Source organism: Corythoichthys intestinalis, chromosome 3, assembly GCF_030265065.1.
Source record: "Corythoichthys intestinalis isolate RoL2023-P3 chromosome 3, ASM3026506v1, whole genome shotgun sequence".
NCBI lineage: Eukaryota > Metazoa > Chordata > Actinopteri > Syngnathiformes > Syngnathidae > Corythoichthys > Corythoichthys intestinalis.
The window spans coordinates 39,126,409-39,145,248 of NC_080397.1; the positions used below are offsets into that span (position 1 = coordinate 39,126,409).

Consider the following 18,840-nt stretch of genomic DNA (forward strand, 5'->3'; position numbering starts at 1 on the left):
TAGTGTCCCTCGTATCGAAAATCATACCGAACCCTGACTTAACTGTATCGTTGCATCCCTAATTTTGAATAGCGTGCGCGCTGTACTATCGCTTCCAAGGATGCACTGCGTGTAGCATCAAAGTTCCACACTGTGACGCTGCACATAAAGTCGCAAAAGCGCACCACGCTCCGGTTGCATTCACAAGCGAAGCATGGTGCACTTAAAGTGTACCGAGACCCACGACTTTTGAGCTGACCAGAGTTCGTTTGTTTGATCTGAACTAGAGTTTGGATGCGCATTGACATTAACAAAACGAAGCAGACTATCTGAGAAAAAGAACTTTGGTCCGTTTAAAACGGGCCAAACAGTGCTAGTGTGAAAGCGCCCTTGACTTCAGGAGTAAGAAAACAAAGCATAAGACATACTTTTCAGCAAAGGCTCGTCCTTCCTCTTCGACATCAAACCTAGCGACCCAGAGCCTACGCAGTAAACTCAACCCACTCTGCTCTGTACTGTCTGTCGGCAAAGCAAACTCCATCTCCAACAACCCCTGCAAACCAAAGTTGAAAAAGGAACATACAGAATAGATAAATGTATCGATTAATTTTTGTGTCTTTTTCCCCATTCTTGTGGGTTTTCCTGTGAATGCATGAAGATACTTTTACTCAAAGTGAAGTTCAACTTTAAACAACTACAAAAGGAATTCAGATATGGGAAACTCACTCTTAGAGCAGCATCACGAACAGAGAAGCAAGGTGAAAGTAGGGCGTTGAGCAGGACATCTATCTCTGGCTGCTCTGCTACAGTGCAGCCCTCGCCTCCTCCGGCACTGCCACACAGAGTTGTTAGACACTGAGACGCCAACACCTGAAAAGAGTTTTATTAGGATGTCACAAAATGTGCTGCTCGCACTGCACTAGAAAACACCAAGACATCTTGATTTAAGGACAGGTTATGCTTCCTATGACCTGAAAACTGTCTATCAATACATACATTATTTTGAATCTGGCAAGGCGATGCTACAATTGGGAAAGTTACCTGAAGTCTAGGTGTGGCTGTGGAAATAATTCTGGTCAGCAGCAGTAGCATGTTGACACGAGGAAGCAGTTCAGGGCCATTCTGAAAAGATTTTTTTTTTTTTTTTAAATAGTAATAATAAATTTATAATATAGACATAGACTTCACCATCAGTTGACTAGAAAGCTCCTAGAGACATTGTGCCACGCCTTCCCTTGCCGGGCAGAGAGCCGTGCAGCTTTCACTGCTATGAACTCGAACATACGCTGTGTTCAAACGCCGGATTTAGGTTAAAAAGGACGATAGTTTTACTGCATACAAGCAGGCAGGAGTGCCTTAAGAGTGATTTGGTTAATGATTCAAGGTAATTATTATATGAAATAACACCATGGATGCACTTTGAAACATTGTGGAAAAAAATGAACAGGGAAAAATTGGCTTACCTTTAGTTTGAAATATTTACGTAAAATGAATGATAACTGCCTTTTTTTTGTTTTGTTGCTTTTAACCAAGAATCTAGACTGTTTTATGTTCATATCAATAGAAATTCTGGGATTTACATATTTACTTACAAGAACTTTCAACTTAAAAAGCTCTTTTGTGATGGCCGCCATGTTGTATCCATACACAACAGCATCATTTTAGCTCGAAATATTTACGTAAAATGAATGATAACGGCCCGGTTATTTGCTTTTAACCAAGATTCTAGATTGTTTAATGTTCATAGCTATAGAAATTTCGGGATGGACGCATTCATTTACAAGAATTTTCAACTTAAAAAGCTCTTTGTTTTTGTGATGGTCGCCATGTTGTATTCATAAACAATAGAGTAACTTTACTTATATAAAAAATAATCTGGATTTTATTATGGAACGACTGCATTTTTTTACGTCGCTGCTCATGGAGACTCATATAGTGTATGCCTAAGGGAGGTGCATGTTTTGTTTTTAGGTCAGTAGCAGCTTTGGTTTTGAAAATATTTGAATTTTAAGTGATTTTTTAAAAAATAGGCCCCCTACAGATCAGCCTCAAGCCCTGTCAACGGATAGTGAACAGAGAAAATACATAATAAGCAAAACTGAAGTATGAAAAGATACCTCATCTATGACATTCGTCTCATCTGTCTGAGTACGAAGCTGACAATGTTCATGGATGATTTGCAAAGATCTAGTCATTAAACTCTCCGTCTCCTCTGTACTGCCTGAGGACCTCTTGAGTGTGGCATTGAGGAAAGGAAAGCAGTAGCAAAAGGCAGGAGCAGATAGTGGGGTCACACCTGGGGAAGAAAAAAAAAAAAAAAAAAAAAACGACAACAATGCCAACAACATGAAAATGGGAACTGCTAAAATCATGGCATGTTACAAATCCTATGCCTCATTTAAAGACCATTCTGTATTGTGGAGTTGATTTTAAATGCAACATTTGTCACAGGTGATTAGTTACTATTTGGCTATGGGCAATTTTCTCTTGTCCCACCCTCGAATGGCCAAATTGAGTATCAACTCAAACAGTTAAAACGTAATGTCATTACTTGTTTATTGCCATCTATTATATATTCATTAATTAAATCAAAATTAATAAAACCAAATACCCTTTCTCTGTTCGTGGTTGCCAATAACAGTCTAAAGTTGATTTCTTTTTAATTAGTTTTCATTGTTTTAGGCATGGTATACAGGTACAACCCCTTTGCAAAAAGTATGGAATCACCAGTCTCGGATGAGCACTCTTTATCATGTAGAATAAACTCAGATAAAAAGCTTGAAAAAATAATGAATTAGTTCAAAAGTGCAACTCTTTAGCATCCAGAAACACTAAAAGAAATGAATAAAAAACATTGTGGTGGTGAGTAAATTTTACTTTCATAGAGCAAGTGCAGGGAAATATATAAGGAATCACTCCATTCTAAGGAAAAAAATATGGAATGAGAAACAAAGAAATAACAATTAAAACATCTCTACTCTTGTATTTAGTAGCACCACCTCTGGCTTTTATGACAGCTTGTAGTCTCTGAGGCATGGACTTGATGAGTATTCTTCATCAATTTGATGCCAATTCTCTTTGATTGCGGTTGCCAGATTATCCTTGCAGGTCGGAGCCTTGCTATAGCCCAGTGCTTCTCAATTACAGTGCCTTGCAAAAGTATTCGGCCCCCTTGAATCTTGCAACCTTTCGCCACATTTCAGGCTTCAAACATAAAGATATGAAATTTAATTTTTTTGTCAAGAATCAACAACTAGTGGGACACAATCGTGAAGTGAAACAACATTTATTGGATCATTTAAACTTTTTTAACAAATAAAAAAATGAAAAGTGGGGCGTGCAATATTATTCGGCCCCTTTACTTTCAGTGCAGCAAACTCACTCCAGAAGTTCAGTGAGGATCTCTGAATGATCCAGTGTTGTCCTAAATGACCGATGATGATAAATAGAATCTACCTGTGTGTAATGAAGTCTCCGTATAAATGCACCTGCTCTGTGATAGTCTCAGGGTTCTGTTTAAAGTGCAGAGAGCATTATGAAAACCAAGGAACACACCAGGCAGGTCCGAGATACTGTTGTGGAGAAGTTTAAAGCCGGATTTGGATACAAAAAGATTTCCCAAGCTTTAAACATCTCAAGGAGCACTGTGCAAGCCATCATATTGAAATGGAAGGAGCATCAGACCACTGCAAATCTACCAAGACCCGGCCGTCCTTCCAAACTTTCTTCTCAAACAAGGAGAAAACTGATCAGAGATGCAGCCAAGAGGCCCATGATCACTCTGGATGAACTGCAGAGATCTACAGCTGAGGTGGGAGAGTCTGTCCATAGGACAACAATCAGTCGTACACTGCACAAATCTGGCCTTTATGGAAGAGTGGCAAGAAGAAAGCCATTTCTCAAAGATATCCATAAAAAGTCTCGTTTAAAGTTTGCCACAAGCCACCTGGGAGACACACCAAACATGTGGAAGAAGGTGCTCTGCTCAGATGAAACCAAAATTGAACTTTTTGGCCACAATGCAAAACGATATGTTTGGCGTAAAAGCAACACAGCTCATCACCCTGAACACACCATCCCCACTGTCAAACATGGTGGTGGTAGCATCATGGTTTGGGCCTGATTTTCTTCAGCAGGGACAGGGAAGATGGTTAAAATTGACGGGAAGACGGATGCAGCCAAATACAGGAACATTCTGGAAGAAAACCTGTTGGTATCTGCACAAGACCTGAGACTGGGACGGAGATTTATCTTCCAACAGGACAATGATCCAAAACATAAAGCCAAATCTACAATGGAATGGTTCAAATATAAACGTATCCAGGTGTTAGAATGGCCAAGTCAAAGTCCAGACCTGAATCCAATGGAGAATCTGTGGAAAGAGCTGAAGACTGCTGTTCACAAACACTCTCCATCCAACCTCACTGAGCTCGAGCTGTTTTGCAAGGAAAAATGGGCAAGAATGTCAGTCTCTCGATGTGCAAAACTGATAGAAACATAACCCAAGCGACTTGCAGCTGTAATTGGAGCAAAAGGTGGCGCTACAAAGTATTAACGCAAGGGGGCCGAATAATATTGCACGCACCACTTTTCAGTTTTTTATTTGTTAAAAAAGTTGAAATTATCCAATAAATTTTGTTCCACTTCACGATTGTGTCCCACTTGTTGTTGATTCTTGACAAAAAAATAAAATTTTATATCTTTATGTTTGAAGCCTGAAATGTGGCGAAAGGTTGCAAGGTTCAAGGGGGCCGAATACTTTTGCAAGGCACTGTATTTTCTGTTACGCCCCCCCCCAAGCAAGACGTAAATGTTTCGCGCCCCCCCAAACTATCTGCCGCCACTGTAAATAGTATCATTTGTCTATAAAATTACTATCATAAATACGCATCTGCCTAACACTGTGTCCTTTTTTTCTAATAAAGAAAAAAAGTAACATAGATCAACTTATAATAAAGTATAACTTTATTAACGTTGTTTTGTTTGTAACAAAGACTTGACGAGCATCAATTTGCCTGAATTAAAAAAAAAAAAAAAAGTCAACGTTCAAACTGTAAAAATACACTCAAGGTACATTTTTGACCATTTGATACAGAAAAATAAAATGTAATAAAATCAGTAAATAATAACAAATTCGAATTGATTAGAAACATTCACTCATGAGGATAATATGCCAAAAAATTTGACCGAAAAAAACAAAAGTGAATAAAAGAAAAAAAGAGTGTCCTTGGACAGAAGGACAGTTTTTATTTTTGTTGCTCACACTCAGTATTACCTCCTTTGCAATGGTGTGGAGTTATTTTGCAATGAGCATGCGATCTATGCTCACTGGTTTACTGATATAACACTGACAAAGCAGGACGACTGTTGGCAATATTCGGCACGTTTTCGCTGAAAAACAATCAAGCGGCTTATCAATGAGATTGGGGTCGAATGTCTTTAAGTGGCGTCTTAATTGATTTGGCTTCTGGCTGTCCGCTATAAATATTTTTGGACACAGTAAACAGTGGTCTTTCCTCATCACACACTGTATTAAAAGTCAAAGCTAAAAGGAAATGGCACGAAAAAGGCACATTCTCGGCGGCCGAGGTAGAACCGTAGGTGAGGGCGGTCGACGTGACGATCCCAAGCCGAAAATGGCACTTCTCGGGCGGCGACGTGAGAACCCGACAAGACCGTGGGTCGCTGCGTGAGTGAGTCCGGTCGGAAAACGGCTTTCGAAAACGGCGGCGGCGCACTGCTCTTCATATCTGTTTTCTGTGTGCTGAGTGCTCTTCCTTAGTTCAAAAATACTGAACGCACTCTGTAAATGAGAGCGCCACTGCCACCCACTGAGTGGATGTGCAAGTACACGTTATTCCAGTACGGCCAAAAAAAAAAAAAAAAAAAAAAAAAAAGCATGTTCCCCGAGGACACATGCGCCCCCCCTGGCATCGCTCTGCGCCCCCCCTAGGGGGGCGCGCCCCACTATTTGAGAAGTACTGCTATAGCCCTTTTTTTTTTTCAATTTCCACCACAGGTTTTCAATAGGGTTGAGATCTGGGCTATTTGTAGGCCATGACATTGACTGGATGAGTCATCCTCCAAGGAATGCTTTAGCAGTTTTAGCTCTGTGGTATGATGCATTGTCATGTTGGAAAATGACAAACATATTTTCAATTGAAGGGATAAGAAAGCTGTCTAAAATCTAATCTCTTGTCAAGAGTCAAGAATCTGCATTGGACAAAGTAATGATGCTGGAACTTTGGTTTGGTGCTATTCCAGTGAGATTTACAAAGATGACTGCCTGAAGAAGACATCAAAATTCTCTCAGTCCTTGATGATATGGGGCCGCATGTCAGGCAAAGGCAATGGGGAGATGGCTGTGGTTAAATCTTCAATAAATGCACAAGTTTACATTGAAATTTTAAACAGCTTTCTCTCTTTATTGTTAGTTCTTTGTTTGGATCTCATGATTCAATTTTTCTCACAAGACCCCTTATGATGGAGAAAATTACAGGATCCAAGTTTCCCTTGCCCGGACGCGGGTTACCGGGGCCCTCCTCTGGAGCCAGGCCTGGGGGTGGGGCTCGAAGGCGAGCGTCTGGTGGCCGGGCCTTTTCCCATGGGGTCCGGCCGAGCACAGCCCGAAAAGGCAACGAGGGTCCGCCTTCCCATGGGCTCACCACCTGTGGGAAGGGCCAAAGGGGTCGGGTGCGTAGCAATTTGGGCGGCAGCCAAAGGCGGGGGCCTTGGCGGTCCGACCCCCGGCTACAGAAGCTAACTCTTGGGACATGGAATGTCACCTCTCTGGCGGGGAAGGAGCCCGAACTGGTGTGTGAGGCAGAGAAGTTCCAACTAGACATAGTTGGACTCTCCTCCACACACAGTTTGGGTTCTGATACCAGTCCTCTCGAGAGGGGTTGGACCCTCTTCCACTCTGGAGTTGCCCACGGTGAGAGGCGCCGAGCAGGTGTGGGCATACTTATTGCCCCCCGGCTTGGTGCCTGTACGCTGGGGTTTACCCCAGTAGACGAGAGGGTAGCCTCCTTCCGCCTTCGGGTGGGGGGACGGGTCCTGACTGTTGTTTGTGCTTATGCACCAAACAGCAGTTCAGAGTACCCACCCTTTTTGGAGTCCTTGGAGGGTGTGCTGGAGAGTGCCCCCTCTGGGGACTCCCTCGTTCTGCTGGGGGACTTCAACGCTCACGTGGGCAATGACAGGGAGACCTGGAGGGGCGTGATTGGGAGGAACGGCCCCCCCGATCAGAACCCGAGCGGTGTTCTGTTATTGGACTTCTGTGCTCGTCACGGATTGTCCATAACGAACACCATGTTCAAACATATGGGTGTCTATATGTGCACTTGGCACCAGGACACCCTAGGCCGCAGTTCGATGATCGACTTTGTGATCGTGTCATCGGACTTGCGGCCGCATGTTTTGGACACTCGGGTGAAGAGAGGGGCGGAGCTGTCAACTGATCACCACCTGGTGGTGTGTTGGCTCCGATGGTGGGGGAAGATGCTGGTCAGGCCTGGCAGGCCGAAACGTATTGTGAGGGTCTGCTGGGAACGTCTGGCAGAATCCCCTGTCAGAAAGGGCTTGAACACCCACCTCCGGCAGAACTTGTCCCGGGGGAGGTGGGGGACATTGAGTCCGAGTGGACCATGTTCCGCACCTCCATTGTTGAGGCGGCCAATCGGAGCTGTGGCCGTAAGGTGGTTGGTGCCTGTCGTGGCGGCAATCCCCGAACCCACTGGTGGACACCTGGGGTAAGGGATGCCGTCAAGCTGAAGAAGGAGGCCTATCGGGCCTTTTTGGCCTGTGGGACTCCGGAGGCAGCTGACAGGTACCGGCTGGCCAAGCGGACTGCGGCTTCAGCGGTCGCCGAGGCAAAAACTCGGACATGGGAGGAGTTCGGTGAGGCCATGGAAAACGACTTCCTGACGGCTTCGAGGAAATTCTGGTCCACCATCCGGCGTCTAAGGAGAGGAAAGCAGTGCACCATTAACACTGTGTATAGTGAAGATGGTGTACTGCTGACCTCGACTCGGGACGTCGTGAGTCGGTGGGGAGAATACTTCGAAGCCCTCCTCAATTCCACCGACACGCCTTCCTTTGAGGAAGCAGAGTCTGGGGACTCTGAGGTGGGCTCTTCAATCTCTGGGGTTGAAGTCACTGAGGTGGTTGGTAGGCTCCTCGGTGGCAGGGCCCCGGGGGTAGATGAGATCCGCCCGGAGTTCCTAAAGGCTCTGGATGTTGTAGGGCTGTCATGGCTGACACGCCTCTACAACATCGCGTGGACATCGGGGACAGTGCCTCTGGATTGGCAGACCGGGGTGGTGGTCCCCCTACCGGAGGGTGTGTTCCAATTATAGAGGGATCACACTCCTCAGCCTCCCCGGTAAAGTCTATTCAGGGGTGCTGGAGAGGAGGGTCCGTCGGGAAGTCGAATCTCGGATTCAGGAGGAGCAGTGTGGTTTTCGTCCCGGCCGTGGAACAGTGGACCAGCTCTACACCCTCGGCAGGGTCCTCGAGGGTGCATGGGAGTTCGCTCAACCAGCCTACATGTGTTTTGTGGATTTGGAGAAGGCGTTTGACCGTGTGCCTAGGGGAGTCCTGTGGAGGGTGCTCCGGGAGTACGGGGTACCGAGCCCCTTGGTAAGGGCTGTTCGGTCCCTGTACGACCGGTGTCAGAGTCTGGTCCGCATTGCCGGCAGTAAGTCGAATTCGTTCCCAGTGAGGATTGGACTCCGCCAAGGCTGCCCTTTGTCACCGATTCTGTTCATAATTTTTATGGACAGAATTTCTAGGCGCAGCCGAAGCGTTGAGGGGGTCCGGTTTGGTGGCCTCAGCATCTCATCTCTGCTTTTTGCAGATGATGTGGTGCTGTTGGCTTCATCAAGCCGTGACCTCCAACTCTCACTGGGGCGGTTTGCAGCCGAGTGTGAAGCGGTTGGGATGAAGATCAGCACCTCCAAATCTGAGACCATGGTCCTCAGCCGGAAAAGGGTGGCATGCCCTCTCCGGGTCGGGGATGAGATCCTGCCCCAAGTGGAGGAGTTCAAGTATCTTGGGGTCTTGTTCACGAGTTACTGACAACCACAATGTTTTTTATTGATTTCTTTTAGTGTTTCTGAATGCTAAAGAGTTGCACTTTTGAACTAATTAATTATTTTTCAAGTTTTTCATCTGAGTTTGTTCTACATGATGAAATGTATGAGTGAGTGCTCGTCCGAGACTGGTGATTCCATACTTTTTGCAAGGGGTTGTACTATACTAAAAATCTTTTGACAGATCTTGGCTGTCCTTACCACTAGTCTTGCCCTCTCTCTGAGGGACAGTATTATTATGTAGCAATTGAACAGTGCGGGCCACTGCTTTGTCCAGGTCCTCCTGCTCCCAGGCTGCATCCAGGTCACATTCAGGCTTCAGCAACCGCAAAGTCACATGTCCCACAAGAGCACCTTAAAAACAGAAATCTATTCAATTATAATATTGTAATAAATTGAACAGCTGCATTTCAAACTGAGGAGTGTGGATGTAATTTAAAAAAAAAAAAAAAAAAAAAAAACAGGCTGGGTACCAAGATGATGGAGGTGATTGGGTAGGAGGCACAATCCGATGTCCAAGAAAATCTGTTGAATACGTGGAGCTGCCAGAGGCGAGTGCAAAAGGGGCAACAGAACTTGGAGGACCGACGGCAGCTCTCTAGTAATCTGTGCAGGTCTCTCTTTAACAACAGCTACTAGAAGACCCACCACACTGTGCAACTCTACATCAAGCTGTGAAAAATAAGAACCACGTTATGAGTCAACAAAGTGACAAAGAGAAAAAACACATTACCGTGATCCCTCGCTACTTCGCGCTTCTAACCTTGCGCCCTCAGTCCATCGCAGATTTTTTTCAATATGCATATATACATGTACAAATCTATATATATGGCGGCAAACACAGAGAAGACTGAAAAAGCAGTTTCTGCTCTTGCACTCATCTTTAAAAGAAACTACTGTATTTTAAGCCAAAATAACTGTTGTTTGATAGAACAATATATCTAGATGCTGCCATAGAAGATTCATGGCTCATTAAGCTCCCGAACTATTTTTAATTTGTCCGTTTTAGCCAGAAAACCCCCGTTTACAGATGACGCGCAACAGATTTTGTTTCAACCCAGCCAAAAAACGAAGGTAATTAATTATATTTATTGAGAATGTCTGTCATTTTTAGCTCAGAATCATAAATTGATGCCTAATATTTCGTTTTAAAAAAAAATAAAAAAATAAAAAAAAAACGACTTTAAAAAATTATTCACTCGCATATTTTAAACTTTTAAACATATGACGTCACAATGAAAAAAATGGTGTCTGTAAAAAAGTCACGGATATCTACCTAATAACTATCGCTTAATTGTATTTTTTTTTTTTACTGTTGTATTTTTTCCGATATGTTAGATGGTAAATAATCGATCCAAACAAAGAAAAATTGGGGAAAAAAAACATTTAAAAGGGTAAAAATATGAAAAAAAAAATCTCAACCACTTCTTGATGTCTGCGATTTCTGCATCGCGACCCTTGTTATATTACCACGTTTCACCCATAAAATCCCCCAAAAATCCAGCTGTGGCCATTCACAGCTGTCTCTTGACACTCGGTGAGTTTTTGGATCGAATCAAGGTAAGTACGCGATAATATCTCGCTAAAGTAGTGGCACTTGTAATTCTGCTATCACGTGCTTTCACCTCCAGATAGGGTTTTGCTGTTTTTTTTTTTTTAAATGCCCTCCTGTTCAAAATTTTTCTTACCCCAGAAAATTGAGATTTTAAGCTTTCAAATGATGTATCACACATGCATATCGGACAATTTTGAAATTTGGCCAAATTGTGGGTCTCAGAGCGGAACCTCAAGTCACCTGAGTGTTTTCCGCCATATATTATATATATATAATTTATATCATAATTATTACATTTGCAGTGTTTAAAACCATTTATAAAAATTATACATACATATTGTTAAATTATGTCTTATACGTATCTCTTTCCAATGCTGCTAAATCTGAATAAATACATTCAACGCACACAAATAAGCTCCGCCTCTACTTGGCGGATTTTCAATTCTAGCGGGAGGCGTTCCCCATTAACCGCGAGAAACGTGGGATCACTATATTTGAGAAAGCGGTTTTCTTCGTTACCCCTTGAAGCCTTTTCCGAATAGATTCCTCCTTCTCACGTTGCAACTCAATCATTTCCTTCTGTTTGCTGGTGAGTTGCACTTCATCCTTGATGCCTCTTTTCTTCTTGATCTCCTGTGAAATCAAGTTAAAATTCAAATCCATACATTATATTTAAAATAGGGATGTCCCAATCGAATATTTTTGTATCTGAGTCCAAGTCACCTAATTTTGAGAAACTGCCAATACAGACCCCGAGCCGATACCGAAAAAAAAGTGTTTTTTTTTTTTTTTTACTTTTAAACATGTTACTCTCCCACCGTGCCACTTTCATAGTGTTTAACAAGCTAAACGATGAATGATACATTTTGGCCGTTGATGGTAGAGCTACTAAGCTTCTCTGGCAAGATCAAAGCTACGAATCTGTCAATCATCATGAAATTTAAATAGCCAACTCCAGGGCACTGCTGACCAAGAAAAGAAGAAAGAGGTTGTGAGAGGCTGTACGAGCATGAAGCAGAAAAACCTTTTTTTCTATTAAAAACCCGATCCTTATCGCACGATTACGAACCTCTGAAAAATGCCGCGATCAGCCAGATTTCCGATCACGTGATCGGATCAGGACATCCCTAATTTAAAACAGCAACAAAAAAAGCTATTGTTTACCTCCTGTAACTCGAGTCCAAATATCTGTTCTTTGTAGGAGTACGCTTTGTTCTCCTTCTTGATATTGCCCTTCTTGCTGTTTTCTTTCTGTGCACTGGGAAAACAGCAATTGAATGAAGTAGATCTCTTAAACGCCAAAGGCAAATTACATTAAAGAACTACTGGAACATTTATATTACCTCTCAATAATGGAGTTGTCATAAAGTTCACCCTCAGGTGTCAGCATGATAGCGTACTCCTCCTTGGTGACAGTATGAAGAGCGGGCTGGGAAAGCTCCTTTGTTATGTGACTGATTACGCGAGGTAACAGTTTGTCAGGAGAGAGTGCACAGAGGGCACCTGCAGCATTTCTCACAGCCTGTAGCAAAATGAGACAATTGCCCTCAAGTTAGATTTTAGAAATGTTACTTGTGAATTTAATGATTCTGAAATTTGGGGTAATACATATCGTGCCAAATTACACAATTTTGCAGAATAATTGCCAAGCTAGGTAAATATGAACACAACATACCGTATTGGCCCGAATATAAGACGGCCCTGATTATAAGACGACCCCTTTAAGACTCAAGTTTGAAAAAAGACCTTTCGAACACCAAATTAATTTTCATACAGAAAATAATTACAGTACATCTGAAACAAATGATTATAACAACATATTTGAGAGAAAAAGCATGTTATTTTGCCTCATTCAAATCTTAATATCTGAATAGTTAAATATGTAAACTCAAGTCCAATCACATTCGTAAATGAATGGCTTCTGGTTTCTGAAATGTAAATAAACCAATCTATTGTAATAAAACAACAACATTGCAATAACTGCATTAACCATCAAAGTGAAGTCTAACTGTAACTGTAGTCTTGAAACAAATCTGAATAAGGAAAAACATTGCAATAAAATAATGCAAACTGGTTAAACTTGAGAGTAGCTGATCCCTCTCATGACAGAACATCGCTTCAATGATATCTGGCGCCATCTAGCATCGCAAATGGGTATAATGTCTAGACCGCGAATATAAGACGACCCCCACTTTTTCAGTCTTATTTCAATGGAAAAAAACACAGTCTTATATTCGGGCCAATACGGTACTTGTACTAACATATTTTTCAAACTGACAAATGTACATTGTTGAACTGAAAACAGTTATTTTAATGCGCATGGTTTTTACTTCCACCAGTGGCTGTTATGTATTCAGTTCCGTATGTCTGTATGTTTGTGCTCGGAAAAACTCAACTTACTGTATTATGGGATCTTTACACCAAAAGATATTAACCGGTAACACTTTTGACAGCGGCGTCATAAAACTTTAATAATTATGACATGACACTGTTATGAGCATTAATGAGTGCTTATGACAGATATCATTTAATGTCATCCTGCAAATTATCTCACTTTTGAATGGCTGCAAAAGATCCGGGCTGGACATAAATGGAGTTAGTGACAATGTTTGCCAGATGACACTTAATTAAATTTGTCATAAGCATTCATTAATACCCATGACAGTGTCATGTCATAATCATGGCGGTCTTATGACGCCGCTGTCAAATAAAGTGTTACCTATTAACCCAAATAAATCAACAAATAAGCCGCATTGGACTATAAACCCCAGGATCCAAAATATGGGGGAGAAGTAGCGGCGTATAGTCTGAAAATTAAGGTACTTCATTTATTACCCTTCTTACAGGCATTTATAAGATTATTAGAGATTCACCTGGTTATCAGTGTTAACCTCCAACAGATGCGGCAGAATAGCCTCCAGATTCTTTTCTATAAATTCTTCAGCTTTTACGTTCATGGTGGAGAGCAGGAAAGGCCACAGACTGCTCCGCGCTTCAACTTTTAAAGATGAATATAAAACAGGCAGGATGTAAAACAAGAAAATTATCAAGGCGGAGAAAGTTGCCAATAGACCCTACCCACGTGACGTCACAACTCCTTCCTCCTGACTGGTGCCGCCCAATTGTCCGTCAACACATCATGTTTCCCTGTTACGGCTACGTACATTCCTCCTATTTACGACGTGTTTTTCTGCTCGTTAACATTAATAATCAAAATGGTGAAGGCGTGTGTGGCGGTCGGTTGCAATAACAGAGAAGATAGACGGAGAAGACAGAGAGACTTGAAGTTCTACCGGATTCCGAGAGACCGGGAGAGAAGAGAGCGAGATGGGCTGCTGCAATTCGACGAGAAAACTGGGCTCCAAACGATTACCACAGATTATGTAGTAGTCATTTTATATCTGGTAAGATGCATTTAATATATATTTAGAGGGTTTGGGGCTGACAACCACAATTAAGATCATTGCTAGGCTAATCGCCGACAACATACACGTATGTATGTAGTGAAAGTGCTATCGCTAAACCATATAAACATTAAAAGCCCTAACTCCATTGACAAACGACATGAAATACATTAGACTTGACAGTGGATGTTAGCAATAACAAAAGATTTTGAATTGAAAATTTCGTAACTCACCTTTCCAAGCACAAGATAGATTCCTGCCGAATTTTCGTGGACGAGGACCTGTTTCACCCAACCAGCAACGAAGTATTTATAAGCCTCCAAGCTCTTAAAGTTTTTCAAACTTTCGTGAGAATAGGCTGATTTTGTGTGGACAAGATAGTTGTACAGTTCAGGGTAGCTAGCAGATGTCAGGCAAATACGGCGGAGACAGCGGGTCGAAAAACATCGATTTAGGCATCAAATATGGATCTGGCGAATGGATAAACTGAAGCTTTTCCACATAACGCCTTTTATGCAACGCATCAAGTGAGTTTACGGCATCCGAAAGCACCGGGTCTTCCATGAAATGCATTATAAATTGCTCGATCAATTGAGACCATTGATAATACAGACACAAAATGACGGACAAGTGGGCGGAACCATACAGCGAGCACGTGATTTTGTGACGTCGGTGGGTAGGGTCTATAGTGCAGATGTTTTAATAATACAAAACTGCTCCTTCCTGTACCTAACGAAGGATGATGAGCAATAATGAGGATCTCCATGGCCAAGTTTTCTGATTCATTTGGGTCATTCCACTGACTGGCCGAAGAGCAAATGACATGCAGCGCATCCAACAGAACACGTGGGCGTGTGTAGTTGCGACCAAGCTCAGTTAGCTCTCCAGACTCTAAAACCAAGGCATCCTGGGGCATAACCTGACAAAATACAACAACAGGAATGTCACACTTTTTCAGATGCTGAACCAAACTCAACTATTCAACTACTTAACAACTATTAAGATTTAGGTTCGCACTTTGTGTTTGTTGATTGCAGCTCGGAGTTCTCCTAGAAGGCCCTGGGCAAGGTTGGAACCACCCAAGGACGAGAGCAGCTTTCTGACTGTCTGTTTTGCCCGCTTCCTAACACGCCAGCTGTGAGACAACAGCACCGCCACAGTGGCACTGTGGTACATCCTGCAAGAATAATGAAATGTAACACAGACTTAATTATCTTTTAAAAAATGTGTTTCTAAGTGTCTAAATCTTTGATGGCAGCAATAACTAAAAGCTGGGTTCACTAGTGATGCTTCAATTAAGTAGGTCGGATCTTTGGCCACCTCACGATTCGATTTACGATCAGATGTTATGATTCGATTATAAATTGATTAATGATGCACAAGAGCTTTTAGCTGCTTTTAATGTTTTGTACATTAGCTACAAAAACAGCATAAAAATCCTCTCAAGCTTAAATAAACTACTATTTCATTATCAAGGTAACAGTTCAAAACAGTAAATAAAATACTAAAGTCCCAATTCTGTATCAGCAGCTTTAAACTACATTCAATTAATTTAATGTCTTGAATCAACCATTAAAGTTGTTAAAATTGCTCCCGTTATTCCATTATTTCCCCATGTGAAAGTTTTACAACTGTTTCATCATTTAAAGACAGATTCAAGTCAAGAGTTTGCCGATTTAGGAGTATTTTAGATAAAAAATTAGGTTCGCTACAACAGAGCCTTCCTGAGAAGTCTACTGCTTTAAGATGGCGGCTGTTTACTAACGCCGGCGAGTGTCTCATTTAGCATCTAGTTCTCCGTACATGTGCTAACGCCGTCAAGTGTCATTTCACATCTAGATCTATATACATGTGATATCTACCGTAGCATTATGTGGGCGTAGTTTGTAGCAACTGGGCGTTGTTTGTAGTGGCTGTCGGCGTTTTTTTATCCAGAGGCATGTATTGTGGTGGATGTTTACTCTCGGTTCATTTCTCATTCCGTCCTGAAGACTGCGCTGACTGTGTTTTAGTTCCGCTTTACTTGGCATATTTAAATAATCCGAATATGGATGTTTGTGAATCGTTCTCGAATCTTCAGCGGCCGAATCGCGAGTGATCGGAAAGAATCGGAAATTTCACACACTTTTACATAAAACCTTACAAAATAGAGCACAAACTTACTGAGATTTGCTGGTGTTAAGCCTGTGGGCATGATCCAAGAAAAGCCTTTCGCAGAGTAGCAGTACAGTCAGCTGAGCTAAAGAGACCAAAAGATGTTTTACATGTTGAATTTATATGAGATTGACTGATAATAGATAGCTGCCTCACTTTCTTCACTGGACGTGGAGACGAACTTTTCTGTTGTGAAAAGTGGCTTCTTATCATCCAAGATCAAGTTCCAAAAGCTGGAGAACTTTGCCTCTGTAGGAAGAAAGTGTATGTGAACTGTTAACTCACTGGCTGCCATTGACAATGAATGAATTCATCTCCCAGATATAGTTCTTAAATAGCCCTGTGAATAAGATCCAAAAAATGTGATCATCACCTGTCATTGTTTCGAGCAAGGACAGTCGACTCAAAAGAACCGAAGCCGCAACGCCTTCGGAAAGTAGAGCATACTGGGAGTTTTGTGCTGCAGCTTTTTCCACAGTTTGAAGCAGCAGAGGTATGAGGTCTGATGCTTGGTCCAGAGTATCACCTTAAAGATAAGTGAAAACAGGGACAGTCAAGAAGAATTACAAACGCTAGAATTACGATATCCGAATCAATATAATGTTATTATTCTCCCTTGTGTGAACTGACCTTTGAAGGCCCCCAACATGGCCTGAATGTAGGCGTGGCGAACCAAAGAGGTGGAGGTTTTGAGGGTGAATGCCTTTTTGAACCAGTCTAACAAAGCAGCCGGAATCTGCATGGTAAGGCGACTGCTCCATTGAGAGAGCACTGACACGCCGTGCACCAAGGTGCCCTCATGAACTAAATTTGGGAGGGATCAAAAATTAGACTTAAATGGGGAGACTTCCCGAGAGCAATGATTCAAATCGTAATTGAGTTGAAAATTATTATGTAGTCATGACAAATACAGTACCAACATAATTTCTTTGTTCATCTATCTAGGCTAGCGGGAGTTATGTAGACTTACAAACAGAACTGTTAAAATATTCTTCCAAATCTGCAACTCAGGATTGCCTTGTGACCTTGAGGGCGCTACTTGCCCAAATGACCGCTGCCAGCCCTCCCAGTCAAAATGGATCAGACGACTAGCGCTTTCAATGGCAGTCAATAACTCAAATGAGTGGCGTGTAAAGGGTTAACCAGTGACTGATTCAACTACAGGTAGTCCACGGGTTACGACGTACCCGACTTACGTGATTTTGAGTTTATGACGCCGGAGACTCGTCTGCCATTTTGTCTCCAGTCATTTTTTTTTTTTTTTTAATTGCGTAAACAGTACCTTATTGTACATCACAGCATCTTATTTTTCTTATTTCATTTTATTAATATGAATGTTCTGCCCTTTGGCGAAATGTGTAGTTGATTATAGTGTTGACTTTCGTTTAGTGATGCATGCTTTTATGTTGAAGCAGGAAGCGTAGCGCACGTAGTACTTCCGCACGCGAGTAAGAGCGCATGTACACACAAAAAGAACGTATTTGAGCACACGAAGAAGAGCGCACGCGCAGACACGAGGATGAGCACATTTACTCCAGCGAAGAAGTCGCGCAGCCGAGTAAGAAAAAAGGGAAAGGTTACTGTCTAGCTAGGACTTTGCTCCCACGTCTTGGTGAGGACAGTACAATGACTTATAATACATGTTTTTTGATAGTTCAGGGTTTCCCCTACATATAAAAGATTGTGGCACACAGACACCCCAAAACAAAAGCCGCCTTGCAAATGAGATTTAAATTTTTAATTTCTAATTTGTATAATTTAAAGGGTATTAAAACACTATGGGGCTGTGAGATATCAATAAAACCGTTATGTGGCAAGATAACAAATATTAATAAAGTTAACAAAAAAATAAATCACATTCATGAGCAGTTATCGAAAATAGATCGAAAATTACGAACATTTCCGAAAGTATTCCGGAAACAGCCGAATGGGGCGGAGACGTAATAACAAGGAAACAATAGGTTGAGGCAGGTGCCATTGTTGTTTATCAACGAGAGAGTTGCGTTCGTGTTTTATCAAAAAATCGCTAAAATGGTTCAAACCTGTCATGCTATGTGGTCTACAAATAGCCATTTGTCGCAATGTGGTACCCATGAGTTCCCGAACGCGAGAAAAAGAGCTGAACTACGCAGACAATGAGTAAAGTTCGTCCGTGCTAAGAGGGCTAATTTTGCAGACCCAGCCTCCGGCACGGTTTTGTGTGGTGCACATTTTACACCTGAAAGCTATTCGAACTATGAACAAATGAAATCATGTTTTGCTAAGAAATTGCTGATGAAAGCAGATGCGGTGCCCACCATACACGCGCAGCCACCTAAATGTCCCGAGATATCAAGAAAGAGGACGATGACTGGTGAGACCACCCCAGGCTAACCAAAGGAGCGGAGCAGCCAAGCTCGAAATGGCCAGAGTGAGTACCCTTTTATAATAAAAAACATATCACACATTGGATATAGGAGTGGACACATATATAAATTATCGCTCGTAAAATATATAGAACAAATCCTCTAATCTCATTCATATTTGTGTCTGTTGGCAGAGCGAAAACCTATGATAGCACAATAAATGATAATTATTCTATACATTACATTATTTTGCGGTCACGGTGTATCAGCTTCACAAAAAGAAATGCAAAACAAACCATTCGGTGTTTCCC

The 18,840-nt window shown here is 42.1% G+C and overlaps 1 protein-coding gene across 1 annotated transcript in view; it reads right to left on the reverse strand.

Annotated features, from left to right (window-relative positions):
* gcn1 (GCN1 activator of EIF2AK4) overlaps nucleotides 1–18,840 on the reverse strand; it is a 63,475-nt gene that overhangs the window by 35,308 nt on the left and 9,327 nt on the right. The window contains exons 13-28 of the mRNA XM_057831853.1: nucleotides 16,815–16,988; nucleotides 16,558–16,710; nucleotides 16,341–16,433; nucleotides 16,194–16,269; nucleotides 15,048–15,207; nucleotides 14,760–14,949; nucleotides 13,500–13,624; nucleotides 11,970–12,148; nucleotides 11,791–11,884; nucleotides 11,146–11,259; nucleotides 9,545–9,743; nucleotides 9,273–9,425; nucleotides 2,097–2,275; nucleotides 1,021–1,101; nucleotides 706–849; nucleotides 408–532 (exon numbers count right to left, since the gene is read on the reverse strand). Of these exons, the coding sequence (XP_057687836.1) occupies nucleotides 408–532; nucleotides 706–849; nucleotides 1,021–1,101; nucleotides 2,097–2,275; nucleotides 9,273–9,425; nucleotides 9,545–9,743; nucleotides 11,146–11,259; nucleotides 11,791–11,884; nucleotides 11,970–12,148; nucleotides 13,500–13,624; nucleotides 14,760–14,949; nucleotides 15,048–15,207; nucleotides 16,194–16,269; nucleotides 16,341–16,433; nucleotides 16,558–16,710; nucleotides 16,815–16,988 (2,239 nt within the window). The remainder of the gene's footprint in view (nucleotides 1–407; nucleotides 533–705; nucleotides 850–1,020; nucleotides 1,102–2,096; nucleotides 2,276–9,272; nucleotides 9,426–9,544; nucleotides 9,744–11,145; nucleotides 11,260–11,790; nucleotides 11,885–11,969; nucleotides 12,149–13,499; nucleotides 13,625–14,759; nucleotides 14,950–15,047; nucleotides 15,208–16,193; nucleotides 16,270–16,340; nucleotides 16,434–16,557; nucleotides 16,711–16,814; nucleotides 16,989–18,840) is intronic.